General features: G+C 39.6%; 2 protein-coding genes across 4 annotated transcripts in view; one reads left to right on the forward strand and one right to left on the reverse strand.

Moving 5' to 3' along the window:
* Positions 1-1,416: 1,416 nt before the first annotated feature.
* Positions 1,417-2,337, reverse strand: LOC311599644 (vomeronasal type-1 receptor 90-like; the record flags this gene model as incomplete). Its single annotated transcript, XM_084785667.1, has 1 exon — positions 1,417-2,337. One exon carries the CDS (start codon positions 2,335-2,337, stop codon positions 1,417-1,419), a length of 921 nt encoding a protein of 306 aa, XP_084641793.1.
* Positions 2,338-20,729: 18,392 nt separating this feature from the next.
* Positions 20,730-27,030, forward strand: part of NT5C3A (5'-nucleotidase, cytosolic IIIA) — a 40,852-nt gene continuing 34,551 nt past the window's right edge. The window contains exon 1 of one of the 3 annotated variants that reach the window (XM_084785480.1): positions 20,730-20,749. Coding sequence is in view for 1 of the 3 variants with exons in the window: in XM_084785479.1 (XP_084641605.1) it covers positions 21,152-21,289 (138 nt within the window). In the remaining 2 variants the exon portion in view is untranslated. Of the gene's footprint in view, positions 20,750-21,034; positions 21,290-27,030 lie in introns of those variants that run through there. The other 2 variants (XM_084785479.1, XM_084785482.1) reach the window with 2 other exon arrangements.

Raw genomic sequence — 27,030 nt, forward strand, 5'->3', positions numbered from 1 at the left:
ACCCCATGGGGGAGAGCCAAACTCTAACACTACTAACAATACTCTGCTATGCTTGCAGACAAGAGCCTAGAAGAGTTGTCCTCTGAGGGGCTCTGCCCAGCAGTGCTCTGAAACAGATGCTGAGACTCACAGCCAAACTTTGGGCAATACGTAGGGAGTATTGTGCAAAAGTGGGGAAAAAGAAAAGAGGACCTGGAGGAGACAGGAGCTCCACAGGAAAACCAGCAGTGCCAATTAATCAGGGCCTAGAAAGGCTTGCTGAGATTGAAGCATCACCCAAGAACCATGCCTGAATTGGACCTAGGCCCCCTACAAAGATGTAGTCAATGAGCAGCTCAGTCTTTATGTGGGTCCTCTAGTAAGGGGGAGCAAGGTCTTTCTCTGACATGGACTCTGTTACCAGCTTTTTGGTCACTTCTCCCTGGTGGGACTGCCTTGCCAGGTCAAAGGGACAGAGGACATACTCAGTCATGATAACTGTAGTGATTTTGAAGTAGGGCTCCCATTCTCTAAAAAATAAGGGAGGGAGAAGGGGAGAGGAAGGCAGGGTGTCTCTGGCACATGAGGAGGGATGGAGTTATGAACAGGATGTAAAGTAAATAAATTAATAAAAAAAATAAGAAGAAACAATAATAAATTGCCCTTAAGCCAAAAATAAAATAAATATATAAAAAATAAACTACTATTGAGGACTGAGAGAAGATGAAATTTTTTTCAAAAGAAAAGGTTAAAAAGTCACTATCAACAAAGAGTTTCTTTTGAGTAACCTTGGTATCAAGGACATATTTATGATACAAAGTAAAAAGAATCAAGAGAATTCATGAAGAAATATCAACTTATGGAATATAGTGAACTTAAGAACTTTATAGTATTAGCCAGTAGAAATGTCAAAAGAATGTATATGTGTAATACAACAGATTTTATTTAAATCATACGAAAAGGCTTGCTTTGCTATTTGAACTATTGAAGTTTAAGAATAATCTGTATTTTAGAAAAAAAAATGGGACTGCACCAGAATGACTCCTTATAAGCATCTGTAAGTCCACTTCCAGGGGACACTATGACATCTTCTGACCTCTATGAGCACCAGGAATGGAATACGCATACATGCACTCATACATATAAATCAAAAATTAATGAAGGCTTTTTTGTTTGTTTTTGTTTTTTTGGTATGGTTTGGCTTGGTTTTTCAAGACAGGGTTTCTCTCTGTAGTCTTGATTGTCCTGGGCACACTTTGTAGACCAGGCTGGCCTCAAATTCACAGTGATCCACCTGCCTCTGCCTCTCAAGTGCTGGAATTAAAGGCGTAAGCAACCACTGCCTGGCTTTTTCTTTTCTTTTCTTTTCTTTTCTTTTCTTTTCTTTTCTTTTTTTTTTTCATGAGCATTTTTTAAGAAGATGAAAAAATCATCAAATCATCTTATTTTTTTAAAAATCTGGTAGTGCTTTGACTGCATGTTTTTCAGCACATTGATTATTCTGCTATCAGAACTGATTTGTACCAAAGGAGTAATTGCAGGATAGGCATTCATGACAAACTTCTGAACAGTCAGGATGACTGGGTCATACATCCATAGCAGGACTGAGGTGAATGAGATGAAGAAGTCCACCCAGTACATGACCACAAAGGAAACCACCAGCAGCAGGATGGTCTTTGTGGCTCTTTTCTCAGGGGATGCTCTCAGGTGGCTGATGCTATGAAGATGCTTACATTGCCTCTGATGTCTGAACAAGACAGTCACCATGTATGTGCTTGTGGTCAGCATGACTCCTACAAGAAACACATCTCTGGAGGTTGTCAGTATTAAAATCAATCCTCTGATGATGGAGTTCATGGGGAAGAGTGAACAGTATTTAGTGACCCTCATGTGGTTGGTCTCACTCACATTGGTAAAACCACCAACAGAGAAAATCTGGTTACTACTGAATGACAAATTGAAAGACCAAATACATAAGAGAGCATGGATGATGTATCTTTTTAGTTTATGTTTATATTTTGCCAACACAGAGGTACTGGGACTGATAGTGACAGCCTGGAACACACTCAGGAGGCAGGTGATGCAAATGGAGAGGCCTCTCATCACCCTGTTTATGTAAAACGTTGCCTTACATTTGAAGTCATTCTCAATGTTCAATGACTCAAACATGTCTGTAAGCCAAATGTCCCCTCCACTGAGGACCAACATTATGTGAACGAAGGTCAGTTGACAGGAGATCAAGTCCCTGGATTTAGGTCTGTGACCTAAGATTATGAAAGTATAAAAGAAAAAGAGAAACATATTGGCCAGAACTCCAAACCCAGCTTGGAAATGAAGGACATTCTTCGTTAAGGACATAAGTGAGAAGTGTGTTCATCTTAAGAGTACAGTAGAAACATATTTCTTATATCTGAAAAAAATAGATTATACATCATATTTCTAATTCACTAGGCAGTATGTCTGTATCATTGTTCTATTTTCCCTACTAGTCCTAAATTAACCTGTGTCTTTAACTTTTGATGATCCATACTAGATTTCATAGCCTATATTTCAATATACCCTCCATGTAGCAACCTGAATAAATAACATACTAGACATAATAAAGGCATTCACAGTTACATCTATACAGAATGCACACTTTGTGTGCCTGTATTGCACCAGTGTCTCTTGCCTTAGAAATCCAATCCTATTTATTTAAATTGCCTCATTTTATACCTAACACCTAAAACAGTAGGGGGGAGCACAGAATATTAACCATATTTGTACAATTAAACAAAACATGTTGTTCTAGGAAATATTCACAAAAGAACCTTAAAAACTGAGGTGAGTCAGTTTCATATTCTGTAATTTACTGTGCTGTATTTTGCAACTATCCATGTTTTGACTCATAATTATAATGGAAACACAATGATAATTCATAGCTACCTCACTATTTTAATCAAAACAAGCATATATTGATGCATTTTTTTAATGTTCCTCTTTCTGTGAAATCTTACATCCTCAGAATCTGGGATTAAAGACATAGATACAGCTGTAGACCACCAGTGTCCTTTCCACACCCTATTAATTATATGTCCATTAATTACGGTCATAAGTGGCCCAAGATGTCTCCCAGTTTATTTCCCATTCCATTGCCTTTTGATAGACTCTACCTTAGGTTTAAAAAATTATCTCTCAGCTATCAAGACAAACACTATTTTCCTTTTCTTTTTGGACGGGCAGTGTAAATTGTTAATAGACTGTCTAGTTATGGCTTTTCAGCCACCCATGTTGATATTTTCACCTACCTACCTCTCTCTTCTCTAATTACCTCCCTTGAACACTCTAAAAAGCTCCACTTTTCCTATTTCCATGATCAGATACTTGGATGCTATTCTGCTCTCTATTGTCCCCACCATCACCCCTATTCTGGCAACGGTCCTGATTTACTTTCCTGGTTTCCATAGTTATAATAGCCTACATAATCATATCTAAAGAGGTGGAGCTAGGAGCCTCCAATAAGAAAGAACAAGTGGCACTAAGACAAACCCTGTTTTCTACGCATTATAACAAACATGAACTTGCCAAAAATGACCAAATAATGATCCTGTTGTAGAATTTCTGTTGTAAAAGAGATTCTTTCCCATGCAGTGCAAGGTCACCAATGTCATCATACATCATTGGCACCCACACACTTTTTACAGGTTTAAGAGTCTTACCTCTTGTGCCTTTTGTGTGTGTCAGTTATGGAGCCTGGTTACCAATATCATTATTTTATCGAATTAATTTAATTCAGTACTTTAAAATCAGCTTCGTGATAGAGAAATGGAAAAAACAACCACACTCACTCAGATTTTTGTATGAAAATGTGTGCCCAATTATATTTTCAAGTTCATTCATATATTACATATAGATAGGCACAATCAGGCATCTATGTGTAGAAATGATGCAAAAGTTAGTGGCTGAGACCAGTCTATAATCTTGCTGTGAATATGAGAACAGAAACCACATGTTTTATATTTGCATGAATTTTGCACTTAAAGAGTGACTCTAGTCAAGGAATGGATTCATCCCAGTTGCCAGAGCCAAGCTCCTGATTCTATCACCAACATACATTTACAGTTCCTCTACAGCGATGTTCTGTTTTTAAAAGCTAAAAGCATTTTTTTTTCTCTTGCAAAGACCTGCATTCAATCCTCAGGAATGACATGAATATTCATGATCCTCTATAACTCTAGTTCAAGGAGATCCATTGCCCTCAATGGCCAGGCAAGCAAGTGATGCATAGACAATATATGTAGGAAGAACACACAGAGACATGAAATAAAATTAATAAATCTTAAAGAAAGAAAGAAAGAAATCTCTAGGATAATACTTAATTCAAGCTTGGTCTCAAACTGTAGGAACTAAATTTTAAAAGCGTGAGCAGACTAATCAGATACATATATAATTATTCATTAATTATACAGCAATAATTTATTAATATAACATATGTATTATAAGTAATATTAAAAAGGATAATATAATAAGATAAAATCTATTTTATTAAGATTATCTTAATCTAACATATTTTCTTCTTTTCCCAAGGATACGCACTTCATATTTTCTACTTCATATTCAATGCTTTCTAAGTGTTTATCTCATACAGGAGATGAGACGATGCATCTTCTGATTCATCTATGGACATATTTTTCTGAGGTTTCCTAGAGCTGAGATAGACAAGAAAAGACCATGGCTACCATGGCTACAAACTGAATTGTTAACATAGATATTCACTGAGGATACTTATGTTTTATTTGAAAAGAAAATTACAGTGTTAGAGGCTTTCACATTAGTTTAAGTTGTAATATTTAGTTGTAAGTATTAAAACCCAAAGTATATCCGTAAACATTCACAATAGTGGAGAAGCCATGACTATTAAATTGACCCAAGACCAAAAGTCTAAGCAGTGTGCAGACAGCTGTCTGAAGAGGTGTGCAAAACAAATAAACAACAACAACACAGATCTGCTTTATACGTAGTTCTACATTCTTCTGTTAAAAAAAAAAACATTTTATACCTTCATTGTATTTTATTTTAGAACAGTTGTTTTATGAATATATAGTGATATTTTATTCTGCTTTATGAAGATGTAATAGCTTAAGGAACATACAAATGTCTTAGGTCAAAGTTATCGTTTTTATTTTAGGATATCCCATATTTAGTGAGTAATGACCTAAAAGCAGTGTGACTGCTCAGAGAGAACATGAGTTAGCATGGGACTTTCAGGTGACAAGACAGATGGTGTGGCCTGATGTACTGTCCACTGTCAGCAACATGAAGAAGTCTTCAGTCATTGCAGAAATATGAAGAACTTAGCCACTCAATTTAGTTCCATGAAATCTTTATTAGATAGATAACGCCAGAAGGAATAAATAGTTATTGATTTTAATAATGTATGAATTTATAGCTAGTATCTGATACTTGTAAGTAATTTAAGTGCATTAATTGTTGTTTGGAAATTGAGTTTAGCCCAGGTGCAACTGAAAGCACACAGAAACTGACTAGAATATTCCAATCTCACATTCACGAGCCAGCTCCCCTGAGATGAAGCAGCAGCAGCAGGAGTGTCATGGTGAGACAGCAAGGAAGAGACCGTACCCAGAGCTTCATCACAAGTTGCCTGGCATGAGTTAGGTAAAGATATGAAAGTGTTCACAGGAAAAGGGGTATGTGTGAGAGAGTTGCGGGGAGGAAGGGGACAGAGAGACAAAGAGGGAGGAAGAGAGAAAGACAGGACATAGACACAGAGAGAGATCATTGGACTACCAGGACTCAAAATAGAACAATAGCATAGTATGTTCTGGAGCTGCTAACATGAATCCTTGCATATCACTTGAGAAAAACTCAAGAGTTATACCCAATATGTCTGTGAAGTAAAATGAACTTTAGGGGAAATGGAGAGTGTGTCCTCTCTTTCTGGGTGACTTATTAGATCCACAATGGTTCTGCCTAGAGCACCGGTGCAAACATAAACTCATGTTTCTTTTTTTTTTAATGAGGATTATTTATTTAATATTGAACTATGATACCTAGATACAAGGTTGGTAAATTACACAAAAGCCAAAGGAAGGCTCACTTCTAAGGAGCCTGATTTTCTCTGCTGAGTATCAGTATCCTATATACCAGGTATGACTTGGAGAACTCAGAATGATTACCTGATCTCCACCATATGCACTTATTTTCCTGGGGAGGAGGTCTCCCTCAATCACAGACATAGGGGAGGGGAGAAGGGGGGAAGTGGGAGGGAGGGAAGAATGGGAGGAAACAGGGGAAGGGCTAACAATTGAGATGTAATATGAATAAATTAATTTTTAAAAAGTCTTCTAGTGTCTGCCCTTTCTAAGTGCACAGAGTAAGTAGCAGCAAAAAAAAAAAAGTAAACTCGTGTTTCTAACAATTGGTATTTATGATGTTGAGGCTCTATGGCCAGGCAATTATTAGCAGTAACTGCCACCATTCGCTCCGTTTATTGACAATAATTTCACACTTTTACATTATCAGTTTCCCACTTTAATTTTGTTGTATTTGTGTGAGAGATGGAAACAGAAAGACAAACAGGCAGACAAAAAACAGAGAGAGAGAGAGATAGACAGAAAAAGAGACTGACTTCAAACTCATAATGCTCCTGACTTAGCCTTAAAAGTGATAGGATCATGGGCGTGTGCCACCACACCTGTTTTCAGTGTCCATTTTAGTCCCCATATACATTAGTAACTGATATTGTAGCAAAATAAAAATGAACTTCAAATATCCATCACCTTAACTTAAATTTACTTGTCATTTGTGTGTGTATATATATTAAAGTGTATTGTTGCAAGCAATTGTAGTTAGTAAGTATTAGAGAAAACCTTGGGAATTTTTACTTTAAATTATTTTATACTATTCAAAAACTGCAAATATTTTTCTCACTGCTAATACTCAATAGTATATCAGTATCAATGTTGCAAGATTCAATTTAGAAAACGTGAAATAACAAAAAATGAATTCATTTTAAGTAAAACACTAAAACTTCTAATAAAAATGATCCAGTTTACATTTGTGTAAGGATAACTTTACAATGATTTAATAAGCAAGGTGAGATTTGCAGATGTTTTAAAGTACCCATAAAAATCTACTTTATTATGAATCATTGCAACAGATTAAACAAATCTATGTAAAACTTTTAAGCCTTATATGACATTAACAATGTCATACGTTTGACTAGGCCGTGAGTTGAAACTTTGCTAAGAATTCCTAAAGATATGCAAACTTAACAAAATGTAAAATTACTTGTAAACACTAAATTAGTTAATATTATCCACATATTCCTAGCTTAAGCTTCATATAATTCTATCATCATTCAAAGTGAGAAAAGCAGTAAAACTAGAAGATATAAAAACAAATTTAAAAGCATCTCATTATTATCAATGTACTCCTGCAAAACATTAAATATCTGCTCTTTGTTTGTCACCCTCTAAGATATATCAGGTTTATTGTTACAGAGAGAGAAAATTAACAAAGTTGGCAAAACCTTTCCTAGAACTGTTAGAGTTCACACTCAGGATAAAATATGTCCTTAAAATATTGCATCTGGAGATGCATATTTAGGAATGTACATCCCATTGCAAAAAGTCATGAGTTCCTGGAGATTTTCATTCAATATATGATACCCATTGATAATCTTGACCCTATTAACCTTTCCTGTCTCTCTGTTCACCCTTCTGCCCTCTTTCCAATAGTCCCCCTTCTACTGTCAAAAATAGTATAATCAGGGATAACTTTAAGTGAAATCTATGTGCTTTTATAAATCATTACACAGATATCTTCATGTCTGCCTATGACAAAGTATGGCTCAAAAGTAAAATTCTAAGCACAGACTTCTCTAGTCATTTATTACAAAAAATCCTACTTTGTTCAACCACCTACTTTCAGTTCTCACTATTAATGAAGTGAAAAAGAAACACTCACCAAGGCAGGTTTCCCATAAACATCCATGTAGAGGAAGGCCCTATGAAGTAGTTATAAGGAAGATATGTCATCAGCTCATCTCCCTCTAGACTCATAATTATCATGTCATCTGGGGCAGCCAGTTCTGACCTTGAAGTTCTTTGAAAGTGGTACCATCAAAGGAAAAGTAACTTCTCTGATTCAAGGAGAACAGTGGAGTAGGAACAGCTGAGCCCTGGGTTTCCCGTGTGTGAGCTCTTCTCCCCAGGCCATACCTGTCTATGTGTGAACTAACGGATCCCAGACCTTGTGAACAAAACAAAAGTAACAGTAATAATATCCCTTTTAAAAGAAATGGAAAAGCATTTTAGATTTCCCAAGGTATCCTTCATGCTTCCAAAGCACTGGTGGTGGCCTCCATACTTATTTGACATTGGCTTCAGGGTCCCACCTAGAAATTAATAGTTCTTTTGCTAAAGTTAAGAAAATGTCATCTCCTGCAAATACTTAGGGGAAATAATCTTTCTTACAGAGCACACAAAAATGAAGTAATATAACTGTATTATGAGCAGAAATTGGGCTTTGGGGTTGGCATGTAGCTCAGTTAGTATAGTGCATGCCTAGAAAGTATTGTATATGTGGGACACCATGAAAAACAGCAAACCTTCAAAATTATAGGCACAGGTAAGGGTAAATAATCCCAAGTCAATGACAAACACAAGACCTTCAATAAGATCAGAGAAGAAAACTGTCTCATACTAAAACTTTACAAAAACAAAAAAACATGCCCATAAAAAAACAAGAATCACACAGAACACATAAAAGACAAGAAAAGATATTTTTATGACATCTCACAGTTAAAATACTAAGAATACAGAACAAGAAAGTGTATTGAAATCTGCAAAAGAAAAAGAAAGCCCATTCAAAGAACAGTAGATTTCTCAAGGGAAATACTCAAAACCAACCCAAAACCTACATGGCAGCCACTCTAAAATAATATACTAAGCAAAATTATTGCCATGAATAAGAGAAGAGGTACAATTTTCCACATCAAATACAGCATAAAAAGATTCATGTTCAAAAAAAACAAACCTAAAGTAATAGATAAAGCATTCTTTGGGCTGAAGAGATGAATAAGTAAAGCAGAGATATTGTGGAAAGAAATATGAAACAAAAGTATTAAAACACAAAGTACCACATCAAAAATCAACATGGTGACCAGAACTAAAACACACATTTAAGTAATAACTTAAACATGAATAGCTCATGTTTATACTCAAAAAGCAGATAGTACTGAATGGATTAAGAAATAAAATCTGTTTATCTGCTACCTACAAGAAAAAAAATCTTAGTTTTAAATTAGGCACCACATTAGAATAAAATGGAAGACAGAAGTACTCAAATAAAATGGAACCAGAAAGAAAGTAGGTGTTATTATCCTAATAGGTGACAAAACAGACTTTGAATTAAAACTAAATAGATGAGATGAAGAGGAATACTTCATTCTAATCAAAGGAGCAGTTGACCAAGAATTCAGTACCAACCTAACCTATATGCACCAAACTCAGTGTCACTCAGTCTCATTACAAAATAAAATCTACTACTGAATTAAAAGATATAGACTAACATCAATCAATCAATAGTAGGTGAATCCAATACCAACTTCCTCCAATATACAGATCATCTGGATAAAAAAAAATAAACATGAATACATCAGAAAAAATTAACATCATACTTCAAATGGACATAATAAATTTCTACATAATGCCAAAGTATTCTACAAAAATACCAAAAAAAATATAATTTTATTCTGCAGCACAAGGACACTTTTCTAAAATAGGCCATATCCTGAAGCTCAAAACAAAGCACTATAAATCAAAAATATTGAAATCAATTCTTGTAAAATGCAATTAGACCCCTATTTGTCACCATGCACAAAACTCAAGTCCAAGTGGATTAAAGACCTCAACCTAAAACCAGAGTCATTAACCCAGTTAGAGAAAAAAGTGGGGAAGAGTCTGGAACACATAGGCACAGGAGACAACTTCCTGAACAGAACACCAACAGCCCAGGCCTTAATGTCAACAATTAATAAATGGGACCTCATGAGGCTGAGAAGCTTCTGTAAGGCAGGTAACACTGTCAAGAGAACAAAGCGACAGCCTACAGACTGGGAAAAGATCTTCACCAACCCTTCATCTGACAAAGGTCTAATATCCAAAATATATAAAGAACTCAAGAAATTAAACACCACCAAACCAAATAACCCAATTGAGAAATGGGGCTCAGAAATAAACAGACAGTTCTCAACAGAGGAATATCAAATGGCTGAGAAACACTTAAAGAAATGTTCGACCTCCTTAGTCATCAGAGAAATGCAAATCAAAACGACACTGAGATTCCATCTTACACCCATCAGAATGGCTAAGATCAATAACTCAACTGACACCACATGCTGGCAAGGATGTGGAGAGAGAAGAACACTCCTTCATTGCTAGTGGGAATGAAAACTAGTACAACCACTTTGGAAATCTATCTGGCGCTTTCTCAGAAAAATGGGAATAGGGCTTCCTCAAGACCCAGCTATTCCACTCCTTGGAATATACCCAGAAGATGCTCCAGCACACAACAGGGACATATGCTCAACCATGTTCATAGCAGCCTTATTCATAATAGCCAGAACATGGAAACAGCCTATGTGTCCCTCAGTAGAAGAATGGATAAAGAAACTGTGGAACATCTACACTATGGAATACTACTCAGCTATTAAAAACAAGGAATTTCTGAAACTAGAAATTAGCATAATGAGTGAGTTCACACAGAAGCAAAAAGAGCTAAGTGGTATATACTCACTTATATCGAGACACTAGCCCAAGGTGTACGTCCCCATGAAAAACTGTACCTACCAGGAAAGTGGGTCAGAGGGGAGGACACCCTATTGAGACTTTAGGTGTGAGAAGCCTGGGAGAATGAGGAAATAGAAGGATCCAGTGGGCCCTGGGATCCTCCACAAACTATGGCAACAGTCAAGGAAAATATAGGCAGTAAACCTCGAACCCCTACCCAGACTAGCCGATGGACAGGACATTATCCACTGTTGAGTGGAGAAGGAGATCTGACTTTCACACAAACTCTGGTGCCCCATATTTGACCATGTCCCTTGGATAGAGACGCCTAGTGGCACTCAGAGGAAGGATAATAGGTCACCAAATAGAGACTTGATACCCTATGAACATATAGAGGGGGAGGAGGTCCCCTTAAGTCACAGACATAGGGGAGGGGAGTAGGGGAGGAAGTGGGAGGAAGGGAGGAATGGGAGGATACAAGGAATGGGCTAACAACCAAGATTTAATATGAATAAATTAATAAAAAAAATAAAAAATAAAGAAATCAGTTCTTGTATACTGTTAGACTGCACTTCAATAAAACCTAAAATTTATAACAATCAAATTTCTAGTAAATACACAAACCCATGGAAATTAAACAACAAATTACATAATGATAACTGGATCAAAGAAGAAATCAAGAAAAAAGTAAAATTTCCAGGAAATATATGAAAACTAAAATAGCACAATAAAATCTCTAGGACATATTCAAAGTAATCCTATGAGGGAAATTTATAGCTCTGGGTACATAGTCAAAAAATCAAAAACAAATAGCACAAATAAATGAATTAATGACACAAATCAAAAAGTTGGAACAAAATAAATACAACTCAGTTGTATATGCAAGATATAATAAACATCAAAGCAGAAATCAGTTGGGCATGGTGGCACACACCTTTAATCCCAGCACTCAGGAGGCAGAGGCAGGTGGATTGCTGAGAGTTGCAGGCCAGCCTGGTCTACAAAGTGAGCCCAGGACAGCCAAAGCTATACAGAGAAACCCTTTCTCAGAAAAAACAAAAACAAAAAACAAAAAAGCAATAATCAACAAAGAGAAGAATAAAAAGAATCAACAAATGTAATGACAAGAAAAAGAAAAAAGAAAAAATGTAATTGCAGAACATTGGCTCAAGTAACTAAAAGAAAGAGGGAACCCGAATTAACAGAATCAGAAACAAAAAGAGGGAACATTACAAGAGACACCATAGGAACTCAGAATATTATGAGTATATTTTTTAAACATGTACTCTATTAATCAGGAAAATGTGAAAAACATAAATAATTCTCTAGATGCTACCAAACTGAAACTAACAAAACTAAACTAAGAAGTCAAAAAACTAAACAGACCCATGACAAATGAAAAACAACAAAAGTCTACCAGCTAAGAAAAGTCAGCAGAATTCTATAATACATTCAAAGGAAGTCTAGAACCAGTCCTTCCAAGACTATTTTTTAAAGAAAAGAACGGAGTGCTCCCAAACTATTGCGATAATGCAAGTATCACTCAAAATGAGTACTGACACAACAGAAAAATGAAATTTATAGGCCAGTATCTCTGATGAGAATAGACTCAGAATATACTCAATAGAATACTTGCAAACAGAATACAGACATAAATCAAAAAAGAGTATACACCATGAACAACTTGTCTTTCTTCCTGAAATGCAAGGATGGTTCAACATACACAGTCAAAAAGTATAATAAACCACACAAATGGACTTAAAGACAAAAATCACATCATCATCATCTCAAAAAATGCAGAAAAAAGCCTTTGAAAAAGCCAACGTGTGTTCATGATAAAAGTCTTAGAAAATTTAGGGCTAGAGGGAACATTCTTCAACATAATAAAAACTATTTGTAAGAAACTCATAGCCAACATCAGCTTAAACACAGAAAAACTTGAAGCGATTCTCCTGACGTCAGGAATGAGACAGGAATGTACACTATCCCCACTCCTTTTCACCATAGTGTACAAAAGATTGACCGGCACATTAAGTCAAAAGAGGGAAATTAAAGAGATGCATGTGTGGAAAGAAGTCAAGCTATCCCTATTAGCTGATGACATGGACTATATCTTAAAGATCCCCGCATTATCAGAACATTTCTATAAATCATAACCGAATTCAGCAGTGTGGCAGCATACAGACACCTTTCAAAAATCAATAGCTTTTCTATATAGCAACGATAAAACATACAGGGAGATCATATAGACACACTATCATTCATAATAGCTTCAAAAAAAAAAAGAAAATGTCTAGGAATAAACTTAACCAAGGAGCAACTGGTCCTTACAAAGAAACCTTTAAGCCTCTGAAAAAAAGAGATAGAAAAAGACACTAGAAAATGCAAAGATGTACCACACTCATGGATTAGTAGAGTCAACATTGTAAAAATGATGACTCTGCCACAACCTATTCTAAATCCTTATCTCATTCTTTACAGAAATAGAAAAACTATGCTGAAATTTATATGTAACCACAAAAGACTTAGGACCAATCAAATCCAAAGCAAAAGGGATAGTGCTGGAGCAATCACAATTCCAGTTCATTATATGATACAAAGCCACGATAATAAAAACTATGGTATTGGCACATAAAAGACATATAGACCGATAGAACAAAATCAAAGACCTTCATATAAGTACATGTAGTTTCAGCCATTTAATATTTGACAAAGATGCCAAAACCATACATTAGAGAAAAAGAAAGCATCTCTTCAACAAGTGGTTTTGGGGAAACTGGATACATACAAAAGAAAGAAATTAGACCTTGCACAAAACTAACTTAAAATAGATCAAAGATTTAAAACTCAAACACTGAAACTTCTAAAAGAAAACATAGTACTCTATATAATATAGGTGTAGGCAAAGATTTCCTGAATAGGACTCTGCTTTCCCAATATGAAAGGCAAATAACTGACAAGTAAGACTTCATGAAAATAAAAAGCTTCTGCACATTTAAAGAAAAAATATCAACCAGGTAAAGAGGACGCTCATAGAAAGGAATAGAATCTATGCCAGCTATACATTGGACAGTCACATCATATTCAGAATATACCAATAAATCAAAAAAAGTCAAAAAGAAAAGTGACCCATTATAAAATGGGCCTTAGGAAGAATAAGAATTCTCAAAAGTAGAACAAGAAGTGCTAAGAAAAATCTCAAAAAAATGCTGAAAAAAAATGCTGCTCATGTCCAGCAATCATTGAAATGCAAATCAAAACAACTTTGACATTTCATAATACCCAGCTCAGAGTGGCAAAGATAAACAAAGCAACTGACAACAAAGGCTGGAGGGGATGCAGAGAAAATGGAATGTTCATTTACTATTTGTGGGATTGCAAACTGGTGCAGCCATTATGGCAATCAGTGTGGAAATTTCTCAAAAAAAAAAAAAAAAGCTAACATATGTCCCAGTTATACCATTGCTCAGAATATGCCCAAAGGATTGGATACTTGTTTAGCCGTAGTCATTGTCTTTTCTAGTCTAAATGCCCTAGAACCAACTAATAGATAATGAAAATGTGATGAATATACACTAATAAATACTATTCACCTGTTAAGAAAAATGAAACCATGAACTTTGAAGGTAAATGGGTGGGGCTAAAGAAGATCATATTGAGTGAGGTAACCTAGACCCAGAAAGACAAATAAAACATTTTATCTCTTAGTGGAGGTTCCTCTCTATAAATTTTCAGAAATGAGTACATAAGCTATAGTGACTCAGAAATGAGGAAAATAAAAACAGGACTGTTGCCAGGATAGAGGGGGCTTTCAGATCAATAGAGAGGGGTTAATAGCATGGTGCAAGTAATCTCTGATCAGGGAAATGAGGAAAGGATGTGGCTCTTTCTTGAGGGGAATGGAGGTAATTATAGAAGGAAGTGAGAGGAAGGTAAAGGAGACTAACAAAATCCAAGTGATCTGATGGGGGAAATTTGAAAAAGGAGGTATCTTAGAAAAAGGGGATAAATACAGGAGAAGGAGCAAGGTGGGTAAAATAACATTATGGATGTCTTAAAAAGCCACACAGAATCAAACAAATACAGTGCATGTCATTCAGTGTATACATATATATGTATATATAAGCACATATACACATAATATAGATGATGATGATGATGATGATGATGATAAAGATGATAGATAGATAGATAGATAGATAGATAGATAGATAGATAGATAGCCAGAACCTGGAAACAACCTAAATGTCCCTCAGTGGAAGAATGGATAAAGAAACTGTGGTACATTTATACTATGGAATACTACTCAGCTATAAATACAAAGAAATCCCATAATTTCTGGACAAATGGAGAGAACTAGAAATGATCATAATGAGTAAGTTAACCCAGAAGCAGAAAGACTCACATGATATATACTCACTTATAATTTGGGCACTAGCCCAAGAGGCATGTCCCATGAAAGGCTTCACTTATCAGGAGATTGGAATAGTTGTTAGGGCATCCTATTGGGACTCTAGGTGAGAGAAGTATGGGAGAATGGGGAAATAGAAGGATCAAGATGGTCTTAGAAACCTACAAGAAGAATATCATGTCGGGCAGATCGGGGTCCGGGGGTTATGCTCAAACTACTGCACCAACCAAGGACAATACGTGCAGTAAACTTCGAACCCTTTCTCAGATCTAGCCAATGGACAAGACATTATCCACAGTTGAGTGGAAAGTGGGGAGTGACTCACACATGAATGCTGGTGCCCCATATTTGACCATTTCCCCATGGTGGGGAGGCCTGGTGGCACTCAGAGCAAGAAACAGCAGGCTACCAAGATGAGACTTGATAGCCTATGATCATATAGTGGGGGAGGTCACAGACATAGGGGAAGGGAATAGGGTGAAAGCAGGAGGGAGGGAGGAACAGGAGGATACAAGGGATTGGATAACAATTTAGATGTAATCTGAATAAATTAATTAAATTAAAAAAATTTTTAAAACGCAAAACCAGTCTCTTGCTTGGTGCCATTGAGCCCTAACACACACCTTTAATCCAAGAGCTTTCTGTATCTAGGGTTTAATAAAGTTAATTCTAGGTCAAGAGGTGGAGCTGACAGGGATTTAAGACTAGGAGGGGCTTTGAGTTGAAGGGTATTTAAGACAACATGTAAAAGTAGAAGATGCTTTTAGCTCTAGATCTTTAGCTCTTGACCTTTTCAGCTCCTTGGCCTTTAGCTTTTCGGACTTTGAGCTAGCAAGCCTTTGGCCTTGGGTTGTTTTGTTTTGGCCTTTACATCCTTGGCTGTCAGCTTTTTTGGGCCTTTTCCATTGAGGTGTGAGCTGAGTAGGAAGGTCAGCAGGATGCTTTTCTGCCTCTGAGCTAGCAGCATTTCATCCCAGCAACTGGCTCCTGAGTCTTTATTGGTAAAGACTTGGGGTTTTCATTTAAAACAACAGGGTACGGTGGTGATTTGAAAGACATTGTCCTCATAAGTGCATATATTTGAATACTTGGTCTACTGTTAGTGGACCTGTTTGGGAAGGATTAGGACATGTGACCATGTTGGAGGATATATGTCATTAGAGGTAGGCTTTAAGGTGTCAAAAAAAATTGATTCTTCGTGTTCTCTTTGCCTCTGGTTGTAGATCAAGACATGAGAACTCAGCTGTTCCTTCCCTCTGTCTTCATGAACACTAACACCAAAACCATGAGCCAGATTAAATATTTTTTTATAAGTTGCCTGGTCTTTGTATTTTATCATAACAATAGAAAACTAAATAAAGACAGACATGTGTTTAGTCGATGTTTAATTACAGACTTAAGTTTTCACTACATGTCAGGTTATGTATCACCTTCTGTGAATTCTCTTTCTATACATTTCCCTTTAAGAATCCTTTGCTTGGGCTAGAAATGATCATAATGAGTGAGTTAACCCAGAAGCAGAAAGACTCAAATGGTATATACTCACTTATATCTGCATACTAGCCCAAGAGGCGTGTCCCATGAAAGTCTTCACTTACCAGGAAACTGGGACAGAAGGGAGGACATCCTATTGGGACTCTAGATGAGAGAAGCATGGGAGAATAGCAAAGTAGAAGGATCCAGAGGGTCCTAGAAACCTACAAGAAGAACATTATGATAGGCAGATTTGGGGTCCTGCTCAAACTATGGCACCAGCCAAGGACAATACAGGCCATAACCTTCAAACCTCTACCCAGATCCAGCCAATGGACAGGACATTCTCCACAGTTGAGTGGAGAATGAGGTATGACTTTCACACGTACTCTGGTGCCTCATATTTGACCATGTGCCCCTGGTGGCACTCAGAGAAAGGACAGTAGGCTACCAAGAAGAGACTTGATACCCTATGAGCATATAAAGGGGGAGGAAGTCCCCCTCAGGCACAGTCATAGGGGAGGGGAGTAAGGGGGAAATGGGAGGGAGCGAGGAATGGGAGGATACAAGGGATGGGATAACCATTGAGATGTAACAAGAATAAATTAATAAAAAAAGAAGAAGAAAAACAAAAAAACAAAAAACAAAAAAAAGAGAATCCTTTGCAATGGCCCCATGTGAAGCAGAGAAAAACCTATAACACAGAGAAAAAGCAATCCTTAGTTCTAATTATAAAGAGAGTCAAGCCACATCACCTCAAAATATGGTTAAAAGAGATCTGACTATGCCACTTTGGTACAATATCATTTGGAACTGAAAGATACTAAGAAATGGTCAAATTAGGAGAAGCTCTTTAATTTCCTTTAAATTCTATGGTAGTTTAAATGAGGATGTTCTCCTTACGCTCATACATTTGAACAGGGGGTTCCCAGCTGGTGTACTATTTGGGGAGGTTTAGAGTTGCATCCTCGTTGGAGTAATCATGTCTCTGGAGGCTTGTTTTGAGAGTTTAAAAACTGCACCATTCCAGTTCTGTTGATTTTATTCAACTGTGATTGTTTCTCTCTTAACCCAGCTATCACATAAATAATTGAAACTTTTATATTTGTTTAATTATAAGCTTCACAGCACAATAACTGAGCAGTTATTACTCTAATTTTAACCCTCTAAGCTAATTTGGCTTCCTCCCATTGCACATCCCAATGATACCTGCACTTTGTAGCTTTCCTGCTCCAGTTCCTCTCTCCTGATGTTCCCTGGGCCTCTCCAGAGGCTGAATTTACTACTTCCTCCTCTTAATTCCTCCTTCCCTGGCTGGCAGGAAGTCCAGCTGTATTCTCTCTGCTCTTCAGCCCCTGGCTGTAAACTGCTTTATTGGCATACCAGGGGACAATTGGGGAGCACAATTTACACAACACTGATACAGGAGATTCTCAGAACAAGGAATGTAACCAGACTGGGGGGCAGGTGGAGGTGGGTAGGGGGCCGGAGACAGAAATCAGCATTTGGATTAGACAATAACCTTATGCCTACACAGTTTGCTTCCTCTGCTTTAAGCATGAAGTTGAAATGTGAAATGTGCAATGTCAGCATTCTCTTCTGAGGCCAAGCCGGCAACATGCTGCCATGCTGTCCCCAACACTATGAATTCTAGTCCTCTGGAGCATACACTAAGGTAAACTATTTCTTGTATATGTTGCCTTGGTCATGGTGTTTTGTCATAGCAATAGAAAAGTAATTTATACAAATTCCTGAAATTTTTAAACATCCATTGTGTAGGGGAAAATATATACCTGCATGCATGCATGCATACATACATACATACATACACACACACACACACACACACAGTCATTCAGCATCCAGTAGGCTATATGGGTTCCACATCCCAGGGATTGGTCCAGGCACACCTTGCTTGCTTCCAGACAAGAATGGATGATCTTGGGATCAAAGGTCCCAAGGGCCAGTTTCTTTTCAGGGGCAGATAGAGCACTTTAGAGTAAGGCCTGTCGCTCAGGTGCTAGGCCAGGTTCCCAGCCTTTCTGGGGAACCCTGGCAGGTGTGGTGAGATGCAGTCCTGGCAACGCTTCTCCAGGAGTCAACACTGAGCTAGTGGTAGAGCAGGCCCCAGAGATTGTAAAGGTAGTTCCATCACTGCCTGACCACTAGGCATCCAGTGATGGGTCAACCCCATCCTCCCCCCCACTTCACCCACCAAATCCCACCCCTGGGATAAATGGAGTCTCAGTTGGTCGTGGTGGAGGAACGGGGAGCAAGATGAGAGAGCCCCCAGCACACTAGGAAGCCTTTATTTATAAACCTTGGGCAATGGGGAGGAGTTGAAAATGAATGTCTGATATGCTGGGGCTACGGGTGCCAGGATACGTAATTACATACAGTACCTCATTTACAGTCAGTAATGCAGGCCCTATCGCAAGGAGAAAACAGTATTTAATTATCCTATGTGTGAGGGATGACTTCTAGGTACAATTAAAGGTCATTTGCTGTAGGCTAGGATCTGCTCAGCATAGGGTGGGAACTTTCAGGAATTCCCTGTGCTTGCTGATCAAGTTCCTTATTAGGAAAGGGTTGGGCTTGTAATCTTCCCCGAGGGCTATGTGATGCTCCTTACAAGATCTGGGGTTAACCACCACCACCACCCCCCCCCCCAAGAAAAGGGATCCCGCCTTCATAGACAGAGCATAGAACAGCTACGGGAAGAAGAGAGACTTTAAACTTATCCAACAGAGTCCCACAATACAGATACTTTTTCATTGATAAATTTGTGAGGGCAAGAGCTTCCACAAAGAGACCTTTTGAACTCAGGGCTTGATATACACCGTATTACTGAGCTCACATCTGTAGCCCCCCTGGAAAGATTTTCATCTGCACAAGGCAACTTTTATTCACCGTTCATTTACACACACACACACACCCCATGGATTCCACCTCATTCTAGAATCGTCAAGTGTAATACATATTCATTTCAGCAAATCAGGATGGTGCTGTCAGCCTCGGTATCTTGCCCACTTCTTTTGAGCTGTTTTGTTTGTTTCTGAGGCAGTGTCATGGTCCAAGGCCCCGGTTTATTTTTTTTCCCTTTATTAATTTATTCTTGTTACATCTCAATGGTTATCCCATCCCTTGTATCCTCCCATTCTTCCCTCCCTCCCATTTTCCCCTTATTCCCCTCCCCTATTACTGTTCCTGAGGGGGATTACCTCCCCCTGTATATGCTCATAGGGTATCAAGTCTCTTCTTGGTAACCTGCTGTCCTTTCTCTGAGTGCCACCAGGTCTCCCCCTCTAGGGGACATGGTCAAAGGTGAGGCACCAGAGTATGTGAGAAAGTCATATCCCACTCTCCACTCTACTGTGGAGAATGTTCTGTCCATTGGCTAGATCTGGGTAGGGGATTAAAGTTTTATGGCCTGTATTGTCCTTGGCTGGTGCCTTAGTTCACAGCCCCGGTTTAAACAGCCGTTATACTCAAAGCAATCTCCCTGCCTTAGAGCCTATGTATGGGTATTAGAAGCATGCTGCACCATGACCATCTTGAATCTTATATTTTTGTGGGACTACTTTTTGCACAAGTCATAAATTGTTTTATTGTCGATAATATGTCTTATATCAATTTGGTTTTAGACCAGCTAATAAAAATCTTTTAAAAAAATAAAGAAAGAAAAAAGAAAAAAAAGAAATAATTCTTCTTCCACAGTTATTCATTCCTGACTTCCTTCGGCTACACATATCAGGCAGAGAGAGCCTGATTAAGCAGCAGCACAAACCTCACAGAATTGAAGCGACTACCCCAAGTATCTCTTGCACAACCTGTCACAACCCACCCACTCCAAGAGAGGAACAGGAAACGAAATCGACCTTTTGAACGACTCTAGGCAAGTGAGAACAAGTGCAAGTCGGACTGCTCACATTGCTGAGGAAAGCACCCTAAGCCAGCGGGTAGGATGGGCCTGAGAGGATATGTAGCCAACAGATATCCCCCGGAAGCTTATACCCAGGCCTTCCAACCCAGGATGCTTCTGCGAGGAGCCGCTGAGGCTGCTGGGCGTCGTAGTCCATGGTGGCTGAGGCGGGTCAGTTTCTGAGAGGGCTGTTGGGTGAAGTCTCTTTCACTGAGGCAGGGCTTTGGCTGCTGTCTCATGTTTTTCCGGGATGGTCTTAACTGTGTACTACAGGCATAGGCTAGGATCTGGAGCGCTAGGATTCGGGGTTACATGTACTTGTTTTTAACAGCGGATTTCTTCCGGGTCCTTGCAGCCTTTCCCAGAGTCAAGGTCAGAGGAAGTCCCGCCCAGCAGCAGGGGCGGGGTTCCGGACCTGGGTTTCCCCCCCCCTTGTCCCCGCCCCTCACCTCTTCTGGGCGGGGCCTCCCCGCTCGGGGCGGAGCTCCGGGTTGGTGTGCGGCGGGCGGCCGCGCCCCTGGGCTCGTCCCCGCAGGACTTGGGCTTTCGCGCCGGGAACACGCGGGCCTGTCCATGGACCGCGCGGCCGTGGCGCGAGTGGGCGCGGTGGCGAGCGCCAGTGTGTGCGCGGTGGTGGCAGGCGTGGTGCTGGCCCAGTACATATTCACCTTGAAGAGAAAGACGGGCCGCAAGACCAAGATCATCGAGATGGTGAGTGCAGGCAGGCGCAGCCCCTCGCACGCGGGCTGCCGAGACGGCGTGGACCGGCCGCACGCGTGCTGATGCTGGACAATGTCTGTTTGAAAGAGTAGGGTGAATAGATGCTCCGAGATAACTCCCTTTTGCTGCAAAACCCGTTTCTCCATAGCTAATCTCAGGTTGGCACCCGCCTCCAAGAGGTGCAGCTAATCCGATTCAGTCGCCTGTCCTGGAGTCGTTTTTCGCATTGTCGGACTGCCTTGAGTTGCGTTATGAAAACGGCATTTTCAGTGTTTTTAGAAATATGCCAGCCAACCGGTCGGATATTGGAATAGCTGGGGTATTTGGATATTCTTCTTGTGTTCTTGTGTCCGTCGCACACAACTCTTGCGAGAATCCTCGAAATGTTGTTCTATTAAGGGTTATTTTACAGCTTCATTAAATTCTTTGTCTCAAGAATTGCCTTTGAGATACACATTAAAGTCATTTGTTGTTCCCAGGTTGGATATGTTCCGTTTAGGTTTTTGTTTTGCTGTTACTGCTGTTCGAACGGACTTCAGGTTGATGAGCGTGACTTATTTACTGGAGTACAAGTAAATAAATATCCGGAACTAAACTATAAAGTTGAGAATGTATTATTATTCTAAACAATATTTTAGGTTCACTTTTTTTTTTATTAAAAGCTTATTTTCTTTGTATACCTCTTTTTTTTTTTCAATGTTTGCAAACATTTTGTGTCAGAAGTTTTTCCTGCTTGATGGAGAACTTACATGGTTAAATTGTGTTCTATACTCAAAATTTATAATCCATCAGTGGAAAACAAGCTGATTTTCCTATCTTTCTGCATATATTTAAACTGTAGGTTTGTTTGGGGGTTTTTTGTTGTTTGTTTTCTTGGGCTTTTTTTTTTTTTTTTTGACAAAATCTTAAGGAAGAGTTTGCTTTCATTGTAAAAAGTAGTGAAGGCTCGCCAAGAATGCCAACTTTGTTTGTACTGTTCAAATCAATCCATCTTTGTTTGTGTATATAGTGCAGTGTTTTAAATTAGCTGTAGTATGTGTCAGCCGCCGCCCCGCCCCCAGCAGCTTCTCAGTAGAAAACATGAAGAGAGTTACATTTCCTTAACCTTTGTAATTTGAATTGGTTGTTCCTTTATATGGGAGAAGTATTTGGGTGGCCTGAGATATGTATTGCAGCCTTGGTTCTTTCTCTTTCTAGTGGTTATGTTTTAGGGGGTCTGCTGTGCCCACCTCCACCCGCTTCCTCCATAGGATTTGTACAACCCAGGGATATACTTTGAACATCGCTGACTACCTAAGCAAAGTATGCTAGTGGCAGAAAGGACACCACTTGTGATCTGCTGAACCCATGGTGACCCTCTTGACTCAGTCACCTGAGGACAGGATTTTGTTCATAAGCCACCCCTGCCCACCAGGGCATTTTTTTAATTCAAAGACATTAGGGAGTTGCTGACGAGCTATGCATGCCATAGTGGAAATGTCCAGTGACATATAGCAAGCTAGCTATCCAGAGAAAACCAGTCAGAAGGCACACTAGAAGGATTCAGAGAGATAGGACGAGACATTTCAGTCAAGCTGGCTGACGCGTTCCAATTTAATTATCTTCGCATGTGCTCCCTGAATCTATATTAACATCTGCCCCTACTCACTAACAGATTTCCGTATGGATGCACACGCCCTCTATAGTGGGATCGGCCACAGCTAGACAAGTGCCCTCCTGGCCCCACCTTCTTCCGCCTTGAATTTGCAATCCTGCCTCCATTAGGATTACAGGCATGCACCAACATGACCCGCTCCAGATTTCTCTCTATCGCACCTACAATCTTTTAAGAATCACTGGTTAATTTGCCATAATCAAACACTTTCTCTAAGCATTTTGTTTTAAAACAATATAGATTTACAGTAGTGTGAACAGGTGTTCCCAGATATCACATACAAATTTCCCTTGGTATTAACGTCTTGTATGACTTATTTGATGCAGTTGAACAAATATTAACACATTATTACGTGCCTTTTTTTTTTTTTAAGATTTCCTTCACTTTTATTAATGTCCTTCTCTGTCCCAGGAGTCACTCTGGAATACCACATCACACACTTAGTCATCACGGCTCCTTATCTTACCCCACTCTGGCCTCTGGCACATGTATTCTACCCCTGACGGACACCCGCAACCTCCTTATCTCTTGTCCGCTGGTACACTTTCTCAGACTTCCCTTGTCTGCGGCCCTCAGTTTGAATTGCTGCAGTTAGGTATTCTGTAGAATGGCCTTGGCTGGATTTTATCAGGAGTCTTACTCATGATTAACCAGGGTTGTGAGTTTCTCGGAGGCGGGGTGAGGGGCCAGGGCGTGACTAGTGAAAGTGTTACCTTTCATCACAAAGGGAGGGCGCTTGCTGGCATCCTAACTTGTAGCCTGTGTAGCCTCTGTTTGAGGTGCAGTTGTCAGCATTCTCCACGGTCAGTTATTTTCCATCTCCTCCTCCATGATCTGCCCTTTAGAAGGAAGTTAGTACCAGAAGCTTGCATTTACAGTACGGAGTTACAGTTCACATGCGTGCGGGTCAAGTGACTACAGGAACTACTTGGGATCAGTCTGTACTGGAAACTTGGCTGTGCGTCAGTACAGGCTCATAGATATACACCTTATATTTGGAGTTATGGTTCAGTACTACTTTATTTGTTGTTCGTATTGTTCCCATTTGACCACTGAGCACTTTGCCAGTTGGGCGTTAGTTCTTTGTCACATTCCCACTAGGTCAATAAATGTTTTCCAGCTGGAAATAAAATACTGCTGCCCAGTAAATGATGTGTCAAGAGTGAAAAAGACTCAATTGGGTGTTTGGATTGTTTCATTTGGGGACAGAGTCTTCATATATTGCTATATTGCCTGTACCAGTCTCAAACTCCCAGACTGAATGCGCCTCCAACACGACCTCCTCAGTGAGCTGGGATGATTTATGTGTGTGATGTTACCTGGCCTGTAGGGCAGAGGTTTTACACAGTATGGCCCATATGCTGCACCTCACCCCGATCCTCTTTTAGTTTTATGCTTCTAGTGACCTACAAGGTTTGAGGTTTTTTCTGGTAGTGGGGGAGAGTTAGGATTTACTTGATTTTTAAAAATTAAATGAAAGGTCAGCAAGATAAGTAAGTAGAGGCACGTGGTACCAGGCCTGACAACCTTGTTTGGTACCCGGAACACATGAAGTGATGGAGAGAGAGAACACCAGCTCTCAGATTATCCTGTGATCCCCACACGCTTGGCCCTGGCACATACCTACACACCCTTTCTTCCCCCCACCCAGATAAAATAATAGATGTCATTAATTTTTTTAATGGTACAATATTCAGGCGGTTTAACATTTTATCAGTTTCAGTGGTCTTTAGATTTGCTGATTTATTGAACAGGGTCTTTCTCTTTGTGTAGCTCAGGCTAGCCGGGAACTTGAGAGTCTTCCAGCCTCAGCCTCCAAAATGCTGGAATACAGAATTGCTCTGTCATGGCCAGATACCTAGATTTGTTGTTAATTTGTACACTATCAGGTTTGTTTCCTGCAGCAGTAATGAGTCACTGAGAAAAGGTGAGCCATTTCCTGCTACTTGACCCACAGACAGCTTACAGCAGTCCAAGTTCGCCACACAATGTATCTCTGTGAAAAAACATTTTCAAAGAAGTATGTAAAAACATTGATATATAGATCAATATTACAAATGAGCATTTACATAGATTTCTTAATTTTCTATACTAGAGATTGAACCTGTTGCATGCTTGGTAACCCTTTACAAGCCAAGTTACATTTTTATTTGGAGACTGGGTCTCAATGTTGCTCAGGCTGACCTGGAACTTGCAGTTCTCTTGCCTTGTCTTTACATCAATGGGGATCACAAGGGTGCACCACTAAGCCCGTGACAGTAGATTTTAGTGGTAAGAAATGGTGAGGAGGCTCCTTGCTTAAGAGCTTTTGCTGCTCTTACAGAGGACCTGGGTTTGGTTTCCTGTAGGGACAGGGTGGCTCAACACCATCTGTAACTTCCGTTCTAGAGTATTCAATGCTTTCTGACCTCTTCAGGCAACAGACATGCATGCAAGCAAAACACTCATATGCATAAACTAAATCTCCCCCACCTACCCACCCCCCCAAAAAAAACACTTAAAGAAATACGGTGATGTTTGAATCAGTACTAGGTGGAATGTTAGCAAAAAAAAAAAAATTTTTTTTAAAGATAATGAATGAAACAACAGCAACAAAAATCTCCAAAACAGGATTTGATGCTTCTCATCAGTGGAGCCTGTATCCGAAAACTTGTAGGGTGTTTGGATTTCAACAAGCTTATAGACATTGGAATTTTGCTTTTTAATTGTTAAAATTATTATTGTCTGTGTGCGCATGATATGGGAGGGGACAAACACTTGCTTCTGGAGATCGCAGGACAACTTGAGTCTGTTCTGTCCCTTACATGGGCCCTGGAGACCAGACTCTGGTCACGACGAGGTCTGTGCTGTGAGTGTTTTCCTCCCTGAGCCCTCTTGTCAGCCCTTGTGTTGTCTTTTAAGGCAGAGTCTTCCTGTGTGGCCAAGAGCCTCATGGAATACAGAACTGTCCTGCCTCTGCCTTCCAAGTATAGGGCAGAATGCCATGTTTTACATTGATAATCCATGATTGTTGTGTCCCAAACAGTCTTTACTAGGATCCAGGAACCTGACATCCTCAAAACAAAAAGATTGCTTGCTGCTGATGGAGTCAGGTTGTCACGGAGCCATGGAACTGCAGAACTTCTGTAGTGACAATATGACTTTAGAGTCAACATCTCTCTGCTCAAGATGTTGGTTAAACATTATCTAGGTAAAGACCTAGAAAAAGAGGCACAAAGAGGCTGCGCTGAAGGCAGAGGAGCCCCAAATGTAGGTATACCTAACAGTGCTTCAGGGGGAGTGCCTTTCCCAGACCTTTAGGTCCACGTGCACCGCCTTACGCTTGGCTCAGGATGTGCCTGTGCTTGTGGTCCTGCCTCCCCTGCAGTTCCGCACAGGCCCTGGACCAGTTCTAGGTCAGACTTGTTGCTTTTGTGATGCTTGGATTGAACCTATCAGCCAATGCCTCCTGTTTTATCTGTTGGAAAAGACAAGCAACTTGTTTAGGCATTTACTACTGGATACCCTTGTAGAGCCCACTAAGGATGGGAATACTGAGGCAAACAGGTCAGGACCAAAACCCTTACTTTTCAGCTTCTAAGTGGTGTGGCCTTATATGGGTTACCTGCCCTCACTACACCTGAGCAAACTGTAACTTGTAAAGTTCCTCTATCTAAGCTGGGGATTCTTTTCCAAGTCAGAAAAAGAAGGGTACTGTTACAGGCTGAGTAGGTCGTTTGTGGCGTTAGGATAGAAATCTGATACAGACTAAATAAAGTTGTGTCTAAAGCAAAAGCAAGGTAAAGACCTAGAAAAAGAGGCACAAAGAGGCTGCGCTGAAGGCAGAGGAGCCCCAAATGTAGGTATACCTAACAGTGCTTCAGGGGGAGTGCCTTTCCCAGACCTTTAGGTCCACGTGCACCGCCTTACGCTTGGCTCAGGATGTGCCTGTGCTTGTGGTCCTGCCTCCCCTGCAGTTCCGCACAGGCCCTGGACCTAAAATGCAGGAAAAACAAAAGATTAAAATGAATGTGGAGAGCGCCAAAGAAAACTTTATTGAGGCAGACTACAGCGCCCTTCAGGTTGGGCATTTCTGGCC

This window comes from Acomys minous, assembly GCF_964271855.1.
Source record: "Acomys minous genome assembly, chromosome: 6".
Taxonomy (NCBI): Eukaryota; Metazoa; Chordata; class Mammalia; order Rodentia; family Muridae; genus Acomys; species Acomys minous.